The 12,966-nt window shown below is 35.5% G+C and overlaps 1 protein-coding gene across 3 annotated transcripts in view; it reads right to left on the reverse strand.

Moving 5' to 3' along the window:
- The window catches only part of RC3H1 (ring finger and CCCH-type domains 1), a 75,171-nt gene that overhangs the window by 20,857 nt on the left and 41,348 nt on the right, over positions 1-12,966 (reverse strand). For 2 of the 3 annotated variants that reach the window (XM_065936084.1, XM_065936083.1), the window contains exons 7-11: positions 12,123-12,255; positions 7,212-7,330; positions 5,778-5,890; positions 1,988-2,269; positions 1,423-1,637 (exon numbers count right to left, since the gene is read on the reverse strand). In XM_065936084.1, the coding sequence (XP_065792156.1) occupies positions 1,423-1,637; positions 1,988-2,269; positions 5,778-5,890; positions 7,212-7,330; positions 12,123-12,255 (862 nt within the window). The remainder of the gene's footprint in view (positions 1-1,422; positions 1,638-1,987; positions 2,270-5,777; positions 5,891-7,211; positions 7,331-12,122; positions 12,256-12,966) is intronic. The other variant, XM_065936085.1, reaches the window with a different exon arrangement.

Raw genomic sequence — 12,966 nt, forward strand, 5'->3', positions numbered from 1 at the left:
CTCTGCTTAGGTATGTAGTCAGGCTAGATTTATGAAAAATATCAAGCAAAAATTCTCCTTTCAAATTACTGAAAACACCAATCTACTCACAGTCTACAAGAGTAAACTGGCTCTCTCAATTCTCTGATCATCTTTCTGGTGTGCCTAATATACTGCAAACACAGGAAAGCAAAAAAACTGTATTTTCCTGAAGCTTAGGTTCTACAAATCTTTCATTTGAGTAAGTTTAGAATGTGAGACTGAGTTAACTGGAAAGAGATATGGCCCTTAAAAGATCCCTTCTGCTGTACAGATAGAGTGGCTAACTGCATAACTCCAGAGTTCTTTTTCTGGCCATGCTGAAAGGCACATAGGTTCTTAGTTCCCCAACCAGGGACTGAGCCCGTGCCCTCCAGAGTGGAAACATGGAATCTTAACCACTGGACTGCCAGGGAAGTCTCCTAGAGTTCCCGACCCAACAGTTGTGGCAATAGCTTCCCAATTTCAAGACATTTGCCTCAACTGATGAACTCCTCTGTTGGCAATTAGGACAGAAGCTTCCTATATATATATTTTTTTTAACATGAATTACATTATGTGAAAACTCATTCTCCATACCTAGTATTACCATTAAAACTGGCTATGTCTATTTTCTCAAATACCTGCTTCCTATTTTCTCACCACATTAGTCCAGACCTCAAGTCACACCTGATTTAACAATAGTCTTACTCCTCCTTGACTCTAGATTCATCTTTACAATCCATTTGTAAATTTTCCTTTCTATTCCCCAAACCTCTATTTAGGGCATTCTTCCAGAGTTTTTTGAGACCTCAAGTTCTCAATGATCTTCCTTGAGTCTTGCAGTTAATTTCTACCACATTAATATTAACCACCACAACTGAACACCTCATTTCAAACATGTATATAGATATACTCTAACACATATAGTTTTCTATTCTTTACTAATATTGATTCTATACTATAAACTCTCTAGAAGTACATATTTGCATTTTTTCATGTATATTATAGGACCTAGAAAAAAAATTAGGTGACAACTGAAAGGAAAAAATGTACCATGTGTGTTTAATTTATATTCATCATAATATTACATTCTTTTCTCATGCTTGAAGATAACTTTTGTCAGGAAAATATATATTGCCTCAGCAAATTTCCCCTGTCTACTTGAATGACTTATTTAAACAAATATGTAAACACTTTTAGTATACAACTGCTTCTAGCAGTTGGGGTAAACTGGTTTTCCTAGCTTTGCTACTTCATTTATTTCATATTATTTAGCTGATCATATAACTTCAGTTTTTTCCCAAGTGTTAAAAAAAGGCATTTATTTATTTTGAGGAGGTTACTGAAAATATGGTCACTCTTACTTGAAATCATTCTTGTAACGCCTAAGAAAAGTGAGTGACATAAATGAAAGACCATTACCCTGCTGATAAGGTGCTGGTTCAAACGGCGGAGCGGCTCCTCGAGGATCCTGGTAATAGACATCAGCCTGCTGTGCTGGATAGAGCTGAGAACCTCGCGGCACCATCTGAAGAGGTTTAGTGACAGGCATAGGGGGCAGCTCTGTTGGTCCTCTTGGAGGTACAGGATGTGGATTAACAGGCAAGGCAGAAATACTCTTAGGGACCGATTCTAGCCTATGGGAGCAAGATTCTGAATGTCAAGTTTAAGGTTTTGAGAACATTTCTAAATGCATATAAACTGTTGTTACATGTAAAAAAAAAAAAAAAATTGCCAAAATTTGGGAAACAGGCTTCTTCCAATAACCATTTTTTTCCCCACAAATTTTGCAAACTTTGATCTTATGTCACCTATACTGTTTCTCAAAAAATCACTGGCACATGAAATAGAAATAAAAAACAACAGACTAGAGCCCTCCAGTTAAGGGTTTTCCCCTCCCCCAAACAAAACACTGATTATTCTTTCTTCCTTCTACTTTATGTCAATAAAGAAACTTTAAAAATAAAAGTTAGTAAAAACAACGTACAGGTCAGGAGGGGACCCAGGGGCACTACTGCTCAGGTGATCGATCTTTCCTGGTTTCAGACTGGAATCGTAGCTGGGGTCTGTCCCTCGTGGAATCAGTTGCGTTACTGTATTCCCTGCTGATACAATCCCATTCGGCAGAGCAGGGGTTTTTCTGCTAGGCAGATCCACTGCCCCTTCTTCCGGAAGGATAGCTGTTGAAGGCAGGCCCACCTCATTAAGTTGACCCAAAGAGGCACTCAGGGGTCTCCTGGGAACCAGGCGTTTGTTCATTTTACGAAATCTATAGAAAAAGCAAAGGTGCACAACAAAAACCAAAATTGTGGAAGCAAAAATCAATAAATAAAATGTATTTAAGAAACAGATACAAAAGGAAAAGATTCTGAGCATATCACTTTCTAGAAATTCTCTTAAAACACTGGCTCTAGCTATCATCTTGGAAACTTGAATATAAGTTTGTATATATATATATACAAACTCCAAAGTTGTGTGTGTGTGTCTATATGTGCCTGTATATATATAGACACACATAACAAACTTTGGAGTAGGGGTTGGGGGGGACCACCCATCAACAGTAATTACTGTTAACAGTTTGATATATAATATAGATTTTTCCACTCTATGAACTAGTTTAATATTCTTACGTTTGTAAGATTATTATTTACAGAAATAGGGTTATATATGGCAGAGTCAGACACGACTGAGTGACTGAACTGAACTGAACTGAAGGCTGCTTAGTAAATTTTTTCCTCTACTTCAAAATCTTAACTATTCCTTTATGTCAGTATACTTTAGGTTATCCCTAATTTTTGCTATTAAAACAATGTGGTAACAGAAAATTATATACTTCACACCTGTGTAAATAACCAAAAGCAGAATTACTAAGTCTAATGTATGCACATTAGAAATTGTTATAATGTCCAAAGCTATTATAACTCCTACTGATTAAAAGGAAAAAAAAAAAGGCTTTTTTTCAATATCTTATTAAACACTGGCTAGTCTTAGTCTCTGACAGTTAAAAAAAAATCAGATTTTATTTTAATTCACATTTCTTTAACCCTCTGGCTAATTCTGTTATTTTAAAACATAAATTATGGGAGTAGGTCTGGTCTTTACAAGGATGTATCCTGCCTGAGGACAATCTTTGGATTAAACCTTCTGGCCAACTCTGTTATCTTAAAATGTAAATTATGGGAGTAGGTCTGGTGAGGTCTTTACAACCTCCAGAAATTCTTTTGATTCATTGGAGAGTATTTAACTCCATTGCTAACACTAGCAAAGGGGGTACTCTTTTGCCCCCTTCTGATGCCTATGTCAGAAGCTTTCTCTATCTCCTTTATACTTTAATAAAACTTTATTACACACACACACACACACACAAATCAGGTTTTGTTTTAATTCACATTTCTTTAACAATTAGTGAAAATGAACATAGTTTCACATGTTTGCTGGCCATTCGTGTTTCTTTGGTGAATTGTTTACATGCCTGATCCATGTATCTACTGGTTCTTCTCTTTCTTATAGATTTGTAGGAGATCATTTTGTGTTAACAGGTATCAAGTCATTTCACCATCATTTTTCTTCTTTTTACATTTGTGCTGTTTGAGCCATTATCTTAATTTTTAATTTTCATTTCAAATTTATTAATCTTCTTTATGCATGCCAGGTGTCATTCTTCAAAAATCCTTTCCTGGGCTTCCCTGGCAGCTTAGTGGTAAAGAATCCACCTGCCAATGCAGGAGACACAGGTTTGATCCCTAGTCCAGGAAGATCCCACATGCCACGGGGAAACAAAACCTGGGCGCCACAGCTACCAAGCCTGTGCTCTAGAGCCTCGGAGCTGCAACTACTGAGCCCATATCTTGCAACCACTGAAGCCTGAGTGCTCGGGAGCCCATGCTCCACAAACAAGAGAAGCCACAGCAATGAGAAGCCTGTGCACTGCAACTAGAGAGTAGAGACTCCACTTGCCACAACTAGAGAAAAGCACATGCAGCAATGAAGACCCAGTGCAATTAAAAATAAATAAATAAAATTATATTTTAAAAAAATCCTTTCCTACATAAGATGATGTAACAACAACAACAACAACAATCTCTAAGTACTCTACAGTTTTCTCCTAAATATTTAAATCTCTGATAAATTTATAATTCATTTTGGTATAAAGGTTAAGAATCCAGCCCTAATTATTTTTCAAATAGAGTTGTTTCATCATCATATTTTTTGATATTGATGTGAAATGCCACCTTTTTTCACATTGCTGAGTTCATATATGTATATGGAATTCTTTCTAGATTTTCTACTGTACTTCATTGGTCTATCTATTCCTATGCTAATACCACAGTTTTTATACTTTAGCTCATAAAACAGGTTAATATTAATGGTTATTAGTCTAGTCCCCACTGAAGACTTTTTTCCCCAGAATTTCCTGGTTATTGGCGTATTCTTTCTTCCAAATGAATGAATTTGTTAGGGCCCCAAAATCATCCTGTTAAGATTCTGAGATTTCACTGAATTTACTGTTTAAGAGAAAATAAAACCTTTATAATGCTAAGTCTCATTCAAGAACATAGTATGCTTCATTTAGTCAACTCTTATGTTCCTAGGTAGTTTACTAATTCAATTCAATATAGATCCTGGGTATTTATTAGATTATTTGGTGTTTAACTTTTTTGTTTTTGTTGTTAATGCAATGGGGATTTTAATGTCACCTTACTTTTTAACTGGTTATGTTTCCCTTTTTAGTTTATATGAAAGCAATTCATTTTTTGCTTTCAATAATTTTTCGATTTGCTACTTTACTAAATTCTTGGTTCTTTTGATTCTATTTCTCTTGAATTTTCCCATTTACTGATTTCGGCTATTTTATTCTCTTGCTTACATAAGCTACAACTTCCAGAATGTTAAATAACATTTTTTATTAGCAGAAAAATTTCCCTGACTCTGGTCTGAAACAGGACTGTATCTAATAAACTAATACCAAGTAAGCATCAGGCTATCATGCTGGCTCTTGATTTGAGATATAATTATCATGTTGGGAAAATGTCTATGACATTTTTGTTCTACTAAGGAAACTTGATGGACATCAAATATTATTCAAATGCCTTTTGGTATCTTTGGATATGATCGCGTGGTTATAAAACCCTTCTCTAACCTACAGTAATTATACTGTGCTACCTTTGCACCTTTGTACGGTGTCTATTTTAAGGTACTGAATTCCAAGTTATAATAGTTGGGATTTTAAAAATACCATGTGAGATGAATCTGTAGCTTTCTTTAATTGTGCTATCTTTGTCAAATATAGTGTCAGTGTTACACAGATTTTACAAAACAATTAAGAGGCTTTTCCTTTCTACTTTGGGCTGCAGATTTAACATCATTGAAATTATCTGGTCCTTGAAATTTGAAAGAATCTGTGAAAATGAGCCTGCAGTAAATAATTCGATAGACCAAAGGGCAAATTTTTCCACTGAAAATGCAATTTTCAATTAGTTAAGGTCAATTGGTTAAAGCTGATGAATATTCTGAGACTTTTAATTTGGGGGAGGGGGTAATGAAAATGACTCACTTCTAGATTTAGTTAACCATAAGTAGTTTTCCATTTGTAGGCACAATGTAATGAAAGGTAAGGAAACTGATTTACTTTTCTTTTTTTAAAGTTTTATTTTACTTTCTAAACATTTCCTAGTCATCAAAGAGAATGAGAATACATTTCTTCCTATTTCTCAATGGCAGCAAATTATTCTCTAACACATTCTTGGAAGGTTGAGTCTGAGGACTTTCAAACTTACTTTTCCAGCTCCTCCTGTGAGTGTGCAAATGTACAGCTGGCCCCCCGAGGGCATCCTCCTCTCTGCTTCATGTCTCGACACATGTATGTTTTATATTTGCTATGCTGCGGAGGCTAAGATCAAAATTAAACATTAGCTATTTAAAATAATGTAAATTTTGTGTTGCTATTTAAGGAACTTAATAATCCAGAAGAATAACTCAGATTAACTTATACACTTATCTAGACCACTCAGAGCAAAAGTGCTGGAACGTCATCCTGTCTGAGGTCTTAGAGAGTCCAAAAATAAATTACTTAAAAAATACAGCCCTGATTTTTCTATGTTGATATTAACTATCAAACATGTAACATCACATAAATTCTTGATTCAATCTCATGAGGGCTCTATGAGCTTCCTTCCAACATTTTACAGTGGATAAGCAAACCCCTGGAGTTTAGGACCTTCAAATACTTAACCTGTCTTCTAATACTTGGTTTGGACAGTGTTCAATGTAACTATGCTTACAATTATGTTCCTTTATAACATACTACAAATCTACATGGGCAGAACTTAAAAGTTAATATTATTTTTGTAACAGGGAATTAAAAGTTAAAAGTTAAATTTTAACGTTAATTTTGCTAATCATAAAATAAAGTTCTGATCCTAGATTGGGAAAAGCGTATCTGTACTATTCGACTTAGTAGGACACTTCTAGTATTTCTTACTTTTAAATAAATTGTTAGTATTTACCTGAGCCAGATAAATTAATAACAAAATTTTAATTTCTCAAGCTCACTATGGCAAAATAAAAGATAAAGTGACCCTAACATAAATTCTGAGGGTGAAATGAAATCATTGGGAGTAAAATTTAAAATTCCAGCCATAACAGAGGCTATTATATTTTACTGCCATATATTTCATTAAAAAAATATCTGAGGAAAATTTGACCCACTGGCATAAGAGACATTATGAATGAAAAATATTTTAAAAATAATAGAGAAAAAGCATTTACAAAATACGTGAACAGTACTGGAGAAATACAGCATTAGCACTAAAAAGTAATACTTACAATCAAACAGAAAAGCAATAATAACCAGGAAAAGAATAAGTTTATATAAATGGAATAACCTTTAACATGAAATCAAATGCTGCTATATCCAATGTGAAAAGTGACTCCAGCACGACATCAGGTCAACAAGGATTACTTAATTTATCAGACAAAATTACTAGGGTAATCCAGTAAACTGGCTGCTAATCATTCTAAACTAAAAATCTTACTATTTTTCTTACATTTTTCTTGATGTCTAAAGGAACAGGGAGTTAAAAATAGATTTTTAATTTTTAATTTCTAGTCTTTACAGAGTCTAAAAATATTCTTGTCATCTTATTGCCTTAATTTTTATCTGTGAGGATAACCACAGTAGCTTACTTCTAAATGTCAAACACCTCCCTTACCTGCTGTTGATCCGCTCCTTTTTTGCTATGGTTCTGGATATAATCAACCAGCCCATGTACCACTGTACGCACAGCAACCAACCCATTTTCGAGCTGTTCCCAAGTAGGAGGAGGAGCATCTATACAACAAATAAAAAATTTTTTTTTCAAACTATGTTATTCAAAGTTCTGACCAGTACTAAATTAGTAAAGGAGTGTCAGCACTTCAGTGAAATTAAGCCAAGTTTCATATAGCTATTCATGAAACAGCTTATTCACCTAAACATCATTTTAAAGAAATAAATATATCCTTTTAAAGTAGGGGTTGCAATCTAAAGTAACTACAGAGACAGTGAAGGTAACATACAGGAATGAAATATGACAGATAATAAACAGCAACTGTCATCAGACCCTTATTGCTGGAAATAACAATAAAGAGTGACAGGTCTGGTACTCTGATGACCTAGAGGGTGGGTGGAGTGGGAGGTAGGAAGGAGGTTCAGGACAGAGAGGATATATGTGTACTTATGGCTGACTGACACTGTTGGATGGCAGAAACTCACACAAGATTGTAAAGCAATTATTCTCCACATAAAACCTCAAAAAAACTCATATTAGAATCACTGAAAAATAGAGTAAAAAATAAATTTCAAAGAGATACAGTGATTTTTAAAAAAAAGAGTGACGGGGACTGTGTTAAACAGTATGTCTCCCATCTAAGGTTATGGTGACTACTCAACTTTAGCTGACTGTTACTATGTGAAGATGCAAGGATGATGCTTCCAGATATACTTCTATTTCTCAGGGAAAACTGAAATTTGAGATTTTTATGTAAAAAGTTTTAGTTTTTAAATGTTTGCACCTAAAAAAATGAGAGTATAGTACAGACCAACGCACTCTGGATCAAATGTAATTGTGAACTGCCTGTAGTCAAGCCAAACTGTAATGTCTATTTTGAAATTTTGTATAAGGCAAGAATTGGTAAACAGAATGCTTAAAAAGTTTAATAGAAGAGCTATTATATAAAGCAGCTGTGCTATACACACTCTTCATTTGGTAAGTACTGTGATTTTCTAAAGGAAAAATTAACTACAAAGCTAAATATGAAATGTTCTCTAAAAGAAATACAAAATGAAGCAAGAATGCATATGTATAAATGACTTCCTGTTGGAACACTCTGAAAAATTTTTGGGCGACGGCATTTGAACTAGGCTTTGAAAGACACATGGAACTTCATCAGGAAAAAAGGATAAAGGCACAGAGAAAATAAAAAGAACAGTCATACACAAAGTATCTTACTGAATACCTACAAAGCTTCAGGTATTATTCTAGTTGCTCGAGAAGCAGTAGATAATCCTTATTCTACTCAAGGAGAAAAGCCAGACAATAAATAAGATAAATAATCAAAACAAATTATCTAGAGAATGATGAGTTGAATAAATAGCGCAAAGAAAGGGCGTGGAATAGGTATGTGTAAAATTTTAGACAAGGTTGCCTGTAAAGGCCTCCTTGAGAAGGTTACATTTGATTCGAGACTCAAAAGCAGGGTCTGAGAGTGCCTTGTGGATCTACTACGATATACGGGGAGAAAAACATTCCAAGAAGGAAGAATAAGTACAAAGACCCTAATATGGGAGCATGCCTGACATGTTAGTGGAGGTGAAATCTGGAATAAATGAGGTTTGAAAGAGTAAAAGAAGTTGGAGAGAGGTAAAGGAAGACTAGATCATGTGAGGTCTGGTAGGTCATAGAAAAGACTGGCTTGTATTGAGTTTTTGAGCAAAGGGGTAATAGAATCTCTGGCTCCTATATTAAAACCAGACAGACAATAGGAGGCTATTTCATCATCCATGAAGATAGAAGAGGGAGGTAGTAGAGAGGTGATAAGTAGATGGATTCTGAACGGATTTTAAAGGTAGGGCCTATGAGGTATGCCCATAGATCAGATGTACCTTATGAGAGAAAGATGAGTTAATGATATGTCCAAGGTATTTGGCCTGAGGAAATGGAAGAATGGAGTTGCCACTAAAAGGAATGATGGGTGGGTGTGTGGAGAATATGGGCTGGAACTCACTTTTAGACAGACTACTCTTATAATTATTGGATATTCAAATAGAACTATTGGATAATAGGCAGGCAGATATGCAAAAGAATTTAAGAAGAAAGTCTGGGTTGTAAATACTAAGTTACACAGATTTTAAAACACTGTCAACTGTAATATATATCATTATTTTATGTGCTACCAAAATAAAAAAAAATTGCTAATTATTACATGTCACTAATTATACAAATGCAGCCCAATTTCAGAAATGCTAAAATCTGAAAAAATGTGAGCCTCAGAACTGATGAAATATAGCAAGTTTGTGAGTCATACAAATAAAATCTAAAGCTGTGAGACTAGATGAGATTATCTAGGGAATGAGTATAAATAGAAAAGAGAAGAGACACAAGGATTAAATTCGGGAAGCACTTCAAAGGTTTGAAAATATGGGGGAAAAAAAAGAAATAAGTTTATAGAGGTTATGGAGAGAAGAAATCAGCAAAAGAGGCTGAGAAGGAGGTATCAATGTAGTAAGAAGAAAACTAGGAAAATACAGTGGCCTATAAGTGAAAAGAGTGGTACAAGGAGTAGAGAGTAAACAAATATGTTAAATGCTAACAGGTCAAACACAAAGAGAATCATGATTTGATATTTGGAATTAGCTGCATGGATGTCATTTGTAACCTTGACAAAAGTCACTTTGATTGAGTGGTAGAGATAAATGTCTGATTGGAGTGTGTTCAAGAGAGTACTATAAAAAGAATAGAACTGGAGTTGTAGGTAGATGGCAAATGATGTCAAAACTGGGTTTTGATGAAAAGAATGGTAAAATGTTTGAATGTTGACAGAGCTACTCTATAGAGAAGGAAAACTGATGACATAAGAAACAGAGGCTACTGAAAGGATATACTTGACAAGATGATACTGGTACATAAGGAAAGAGGGTGGCCGTATCTAGAAGTATGGCTTATCCACTGTCACACAAGGATGGCTTAGAATATATTGGTTCAGACTGATGTAGACAGATTGGTGACTGATGAAGCAGTGAGCTTATGAAGTGCTCTTTTGACTGCTCAGACTGTTCAAAGCACAACAGTGGGGAAAAAATAAAATCACTGTGTTCTAAAAAAGATCTTAGAATCCCTGACTGTCCAGTGGTTAGGACTCTGGGCTTCCACTGCAGGGGGCGCAGGTTCACTCTCTAGTTAGGGAACTAAGATCCTGAATGCTGTGAAGCATGGCCAAAAAATAAAATAAAAAAATAAAAATAGATCTTAACTGATTTGATTAAGCAATTTTGGTAATAAATTTACTACTCTGAAATGTCACTGTCAAGTGTTCCAAGCCTTATTCTATAGGCAATGGGTGTCATTAAAAGTTTGAGTGTCAAATAAGATCAGAGATGTGATTTATTTTGCAGCAATAAGCAGATTAGATCAGAAGAATCAAAAGAGCAGAGGAGAATGAAAGGCATTTAGTTTCAGGAAAAGGAATGAGGCACTCCTTGAGGCAGTATTAATCTATGGGCTACAGAGATACTGTGAAAGAACAGACAAATCTTGTCTGAAATGGTGTGTAGAGCAAGTGAAAGGAAAAGATATGATTACATACCTTAGAGAATCAGGTCATTTATTGAGACAGGGAACACAGGAGGAAGAGCAAGTATCAAGTGAAGATGAGTTTGCTTTGGAACACTGAGCAGAGAGATGTAGAATCTCAGAAAGCATTTGGGAAAGTAGGTCTGGAGTGATGAACAGATAATAGTGACAGAGGTATTTGGGAGTCTTATTATTCGTAAAGGAATAATACCTGATGCTGAGAATGAATGACAAACATCTTCAACAGAGTGTAGAAAAAGCAAAATTCCAAGAACACAAGGAGGCTACTCTTTAGGGGGAAAAGAGAGGAAACAGCAGACAAAGAACAAAATAAGACAGAACTAGCATTCAGACAGGCCAGAAGAGAATCCTAAGACTACAGAAAGATAAGGTATCAAGATAGTTTATCAAGGAAGTAGTCAACAACATTATCAAATGCTGAAGACAAATAATTTAAGAAGCCCTTAGAATTAGAAACTAGGAAATTACTAGTGAATATTAAGAGCTTTTTAGTTCAGTAGTAGGAATAAACACAGGGACAGTAGCACATAAGCTAACACACCCAAGATGTAAGTATCAGGTGAAAAATGAAGGTTGGTTGACTTTCAGGTTAAGGAGAAGGAACAGGGAATGGCTTGACAAATTAGACACGCAAAAGAGGATATGTGATGGAACAAGATTATTGTGGAGATGGGAAACTTGGGACCAAAAAAATGCAACTAAGGACATATTATAGGGCTTCCCTGGTGGCTCAGAGGTTAAAGCGTCTGCCTGCAATGTGGGAGACCTGGGTTTGATCCCTGGGTCGGGAAGATCCCCTGGAGAAGGAAATGGCAACCCACTACAGTACTCTTGCCTAGAGAATCGCATGGACGGAGAAGCCTGGTAGGCTACAGTCCATGGGGTTGCAAAGAATCGGACATGACTGAGCAACTTCACTTTCACTTTCAAGGACATATTATACAGAAAAAAGAAAAAACCCGGAGTTTTGTCATGAGATGAAAATGGTAAAAATCTAGCACAATTTTGTGATGAGACAGGGAAGAAACATAAAGGATCCCAGAATAAATCTGTTTTCCTGGTGAAGTGAACAGAACAGCAAAAAGTATTAAATAAATATTAGTTGAAGTAATAAAGAGACAGACAAGATTGGGGCCAGAAACTTAACTACGACAGAAAAGATTCAGAATTACTACTCTGGGAAATTCTAGAGAAATGTAACAAAAGACAAAAGAATCACTGAATAGTATTAAGGCACGTATAGGATAGTCCATTAATTCCCCCTGAATTTACCTGGACTAGGGTCAATGTTTGCTAATAGCTCCAAATGGGGTCTTAGTCGATTCAAGTTTGCTGGATCTCCAGTCCGCTGGAGAGCAATTGTTAGTTCCTGAACGCTTTGTGCAAAAGAGGCTGGGGTCTGCAACTTAAAAAAAGATAAATATTAACTTCCCCCAAAGATCAGATAATCCTTTTAAAGTAAAGATTATTTACAAGATAACAATCATTTTTGCAATTGATTATATTTAATTTTTATCCTCGCCCACATCTCATGAGTTGGCCAACTGGATCACTCTCCTGAAGAAACCTTACACTTCTCTGCATCCACAAGTTGGTATATTGTATACTCTCTTCTCTCTGCCATTACACTCCTCGAATGTGAGATCTTTCTCAACTCCTCAATTTGGAAATACTCTTTAGAGCTCAGGTTCTTTTAGCACCATGTCAGTTTGCCTCCTGGATCCATTCAAATAATTGAAATTTGGGAATATAGTCTAGAGATAATGTTATACAACAATAAAAGCAATGGAACTGGAGTCAAACCAAGTTTGAATTCAAGTTCTGTTATAGACCAAAGGTTATGGCACCATATACAACATTTATAGACTCGATCTGAACTCATTTGTTGCATGGACTACATAATTTGAGTTCATTCCAGTTCAGAAAAATTCTGTATTTGGTTTGGGATTCTTGGAAGCTATCAGGTTGCGTGTTTTCCTAAGGCTTAATGGACACATACTTGCCCTAACTCTCCTAAGGTGGCCAATACATTTTACCGTTAAAGAAAAGAAAAAGATTAGGTGATGCTTCCCTAGTGGCTCAGTTGGTAAAGAATCTGCCTGCAATGCAGGAGACC

Source organism: Muntiacus reevesi, chromosome 5, assembly GCF_963930625.1.
Source record: "Muntiacus reevesi chromosome 5, mMunRee1.1, whole genome shotgun sequence".
In the NCBI taxonomy this organism is placed as follows: domain Eukaryota; kingdom Metazoa; phylum Chordata; class Mammalia; order Artiodactyla; family Cervidae; genus Muntiacus; species Muntiacus reevesi.